The sequence below is a fragment of the Penaeus monodon genome, unplaced genomic scaffold, assembly GCF_015228065.2.
Source record: "Penaeus monodon isolate SGIC_2016 unplaced genomic scaffold, NSTDA_Pmon_1 PmonScaffold_24275, whole genome shotgun sequence".
NCBI lineage: Eukaryota > Metazoa > Arthropoda > Malacostraca > Decapoda > Penaeidae > Penaeus > Penaeus monodon.
The window spans coordinates 1-4585 of NW_023654448.1; the positions used below are offsets into that span (position 1 = coordinate 1).

General features: G+C 38.8%; 1 protein-coding gene across 1 annotated transcript; it reads left to right on the plus strand.

Moving 5' to 3' along the window:
* Positions 1 to 3069: 3069 nt before the first annotated feature.
* LOC119570309 (serine/arginine repetitive matrix protein 1-like) lies at positions 3070 to 3740 on the plus strand (the record flags this gene model as incomplete). The annotated part of the gene is made up of 1 exon (XM_037918105.1): positions 3070 to 3740. A coding segment is annotated over exon 1 (671 nt), but the record flags the coding sequence as incomplete, so codon positions are not given.
* Positions 3741 to 4585: the final 845 nt, after the last annotated feature.

Sequence of the window (4585 nt, forward strand, 5' to 3'; positions counted from 1 at the left end):
CCCCCCCCCCCCCAGCCCCCCCGCTGCGGGCATTTTTTTTTTTTTTTCCCCCCCCCCCAACCCCCCCCCCAGCTAAAAAGAAAAAATCCCATTTTAAAACCATAAGGAATCATCTCGAAAAAACTTTTAGTGCGAGCCCGGGAGTGCGTGGGAGATTGCTGTGAAAAATGAACAGTGAGAGGCCGGTTTTTTGTAACGTTTTTACGATGTTCTTTGCTTTTGTTGTTGTTGTTTTTTTTGTTTTCTTTCTTTCTTTTTCTATTTTCTCACCTCTTCTCTTCTTCTCTCTTTTCTCTTCTCTCTCTCTCCTCTCCCCCTTCTCTCTCCTTCTCTTCTCTCTTTTCTCCCCTCTCCCCTCTCTTTTTGTCTCTTTCTTTTTTTTTTCTCTTTCTTTTCTTTCTCTGTCTCTTTTTTTCTCTTTCTCTCTCTCTCTCTCCTCTCTCTCTCTCTCTCTCTCTCCCCCTCTCTCTCCCCTCCCCTCTCTCTTTTCTCTCTTTTTTTCTCTCTCTCTCTTCCTTTTTTTACATCTCTTTTTCTTTAGTATTACTCTTCTTTGCAAAAACCCCGCGGGAGCCTTTTCCGCGTTTATTCCGAGTTTTTTGGTGGAGAGCGAGCTATGTCATTTCCTGGGCGAAGGAGTTGTATAGCACAATTATTACATACGATGCACATACAAAGCGCATACAAACAAAAAACGTGGGAACACCAACACACCACACACACACAACACACACACACACACACACCACACAACCCCAAACACACCAACCACACACACACAAACACACAACACACCACACACACACACAAACAAACACAACACACAAAAACCAACAACAAAATTTTTTAATAATATTATAAATATAAAAATAAATATATATAGTTATATATATATATAATATATATATAAATAATATATAATAAATATTAATATTAATAGTGATATAAAATATTTTAAAATAATTAAAATATAAAATTATAATAAATATAAATATATATATATATATAATAATATAAATATAATAATAAAATTTTTATATATATATATTTTTAAAAAAAATTTTAAAAATTTTTTTATTAAAAAAAAAAATTTTTAATATATATTATATATTAATATGATATATATAATTATAATATATATATATGTCATTAATATATATTTTTATATATATTATATATTATATATATATGTTATTTTTATATAATATGTTTATATTATATAATATATTAATTTATATATAATATATTTTATATTATATATATAATATTATATAATAATATAATAATATATATATATATATATATATATATATATATGTGTTGTGTGTGTGTGTGTGTGTTTGTGTGTGTGTGGTTGTGTGTGTGTGGTGTGTGTGTAAAAAAATCTCTTTTTTTCGTTTTTTTTGTTTTCTTCTTCCTCCATCGTGTGACGAGAATTTATCGTTCGGCAAATTTTTAAAAACCCGAAATGGAAACGTTCCTCACCACAAAAGACAGACACCGCGAGGAAAAAAAGCACAAAGGCACAAAAGGGCCCGGGGTTCGTCACGAGCAAAGGGGCACGGTCTCCCGCCCCCCCGCCGCCGCCACGCCATCTTCGGCTGAGGGACCGACTACAAAAATTTGTTGTAGTTTTTAAATTTGTTTTTAGAAGGGATTTTATTATTATATATATTATTATATATATATATATAATAATATATATATATATATATATATATATATATATATATATATATTTTTTTTTTTTTTTTTTTTTTTTTTTTTTTTTTTTTTTTTTATTATTTTTTCTTTTTTTTAAAGTGTCCAAAGAATGATTTTTTTTTTAATGGTTTGGGGTTTTTTGTGTTTTAAAGTTTCAATGAATGTTTTTTTAAGTGAATTTTAAATGGGGGGGTGTCTTTGTAATTCATTGGTTTTGAACAAAGGGCAAATTTTATCCTTTTCTAAACAAAAAATTTAAAAAACGTTAAAAAGTTTTTCACTTAAAAAAATCTGTAAGAACGAAAAAATGTATTAATTTTTTACACACCACATATTATATATATATATTTTTATATATAATAAATAATATAATATATATTTTATATAAAAAACAAAAAGCTGAGAACTTTTTTTTTTCTATGCTATGTAGGGATATCTTAAACGAACTGTTAATTTTTATCATATTTTCCTGAACATGATTACGTTTGAATCCCCCCCTTCATCAGTAGAGGCAAAAACAGCATAATTATTATGTTTTTGAATTAAAAAAACAGACTAGACTAGAAAAGAAGTATGTTTTTATGTAATAAAATATTGAAAAGCCATTATGTTTTTTTTTAAGACGAGCTAGAAATTTTTAAATAAGTAGAATAGAGAGAAAAAAAAAAGTTTATTTTTTTTTTAGACCCCCATGTACTGTTTTTTTTCTTTTTTTTTTTATTCTTTAAATATGACGGGTTTTAAAGTGCCAAAGACGCTCACTTTGGGAAAAGGGGCAGAGGTGAATGGGGGTGTAGGTGGGGTAGATGGGGGACGCACACCACACACACCCCACACAAACACACACACACACACACCCCCCACCCACACACACACACACACAAACCCCCACACAACGCGCGCGCGCGCGCGCGCGCACGAACCCCGACTCACACACACGCACGAACCCAGACACCAACAATTCTATGCCACGCCACGTATATATATTAAATGTTGTGTGGTGTGCGGGCGGGCATATGTATACATGTGCGAAGAAAGATTTCAACTTCCCTCCCAATCCCCCTGAACGAATAGCAATGAGCCGAAAGATCGAAGCGCGTTCGAAAGACGAAGCCGGTCCGAAAGATCGAAGCCGCGTCCCAAAAATCGAAGCCGCGCCGAAAGATCGAAAACCGCGTCCGAATGATCGAAGCCCCGGTCCGAAAGGGCGAAGCCGGTCGAAAGACAAGGGCCGGTCCGAAAGTCGAAGCCCCCGTCCGAAAGATCAAAGCCCCGTCCCCAAAGACGAAACCGCGTCCGAAAGATCGAAGCCGCGTCCGAAAGATCGAAGCGGTCCGAAAGACGAAGCCCCCCCGGGCCCCAAAAATGGCCCCCGTCCCCAAAGACCGAAGCCGCGTCCGAAAGTGGGAAACGCGTCCGAAAGATGGGGAAACCGCGTCCGAAAAATCGAAACCCCCGTCCGAAAAAATGGAAAACCGCGTCCCAAAGGGGGAAACCCCGTCCCAAAGATGGAAGCCCGTCCGAAAAATGGAAGCCGGTCCCAAGATCGAAACGCGTCGAAAGACCGAAACCGGCCCCAAAGATGGAACCGCGTCCCAAAAATGGAAGCCGGTTCGAAAAATCGAAGCGCGTGAAAGACCGAAGCCGCCCAAAGATCGAAGCCGCGTCCGAAAGATTGAAGCCCCGTCCGAAAACGAACCGCGTCCCAAAGATCGAAGCCGCGTCCGAAAAATCGAAGCCCCGTCCCAAAGATCGAAAACCCCGTCCGAAGATCGAAGCCGCGTCCGAAAAATGGGAAACCGCGTCCCAAAGTTTGAAGCCGCTCCGAAAAGACCGAACCGCGTCCGAAAGACGGAAACCGCGTCCCAAAGACGGAAGCCCCGTCGAAAGATCGAAACCGCGTCCCAAAGATGGAAGCCGCGTCCGAAAGATCGAAGCCGGCCAAAAGATCGAACCCGCGTTCAAAAAGATGGAAGCCGCGTCCGGGAAAGATCGAGCGCGTCCGAAAGATCGAACCCCCGCGTCCGAAAGATCGAGTGCGTTTCTCGGAGGGAAGCCAAGTGGGGGTATTTTAAGGCGCGAGGTTTATGGCTCTGGCTTCCCTTCCTCGTGGCGGGTAGACGGGAGTGATTTCTATTGAATTTATGACAATTATTGTGATGTTATTAGTATTATTACGATTAGGACTTTTTGTTAGGGTCGAATTTTGTTGTTAAAGGTTGTTGGGGTATGATTATGGTAATTATGATTTTTTTTTTTCTTCGCAAGTTTTAAGTCTTTATTTTAATGTGCCGAGTTTTTTCCCCCCTTTTTCTTTTTTTATGACTCTCTTCTCTTAATCCCACTTTCTTTTTCTTTCCCTTCACAAACTCCCTTTCTACTCTCCCTCTCTCTCTTCTTGCATAATTCTTTTCTCTTCATAATTCTTCTCTCTTTCTTTTTCATTACCTTTTTCATAACTCTCTCTTCTTTCATAATTCTCTCTCTCTTCTCTTTCTGTTTCTCTTTCTCCCTCCCTCTCTCCCTCCCTCTCTCTCCCCTCTCTTTCCCCTCTCTCTCTCTCTCTCTCTCTCTCTCTCTCTCTCTTTTCTCTCTCTCTCTTTTCTCTCTCTCTCCCCTCTTTCTCTCCCTCCCTCCCTCCCCTCCCCCCCTTCCCTCTCTCTCTCCCCCCTCCTCCCCCTTCCCCCCTCTCTCCCTCCTTCTTCCTCTCAATCTCAGTCCATTTCTCTTCACATTCATTTTTATCCTCCCATGCTTCTCGCCAAAATTTACACCCTTATACATCCTAAACGAATTCAAAATATTCTCCAGTCACTGTTTGCTCCTTTTTTTCCTTCTCTCTCCTTTTCCTTCTCCAAAATTTTCAAATTCATGATACCCC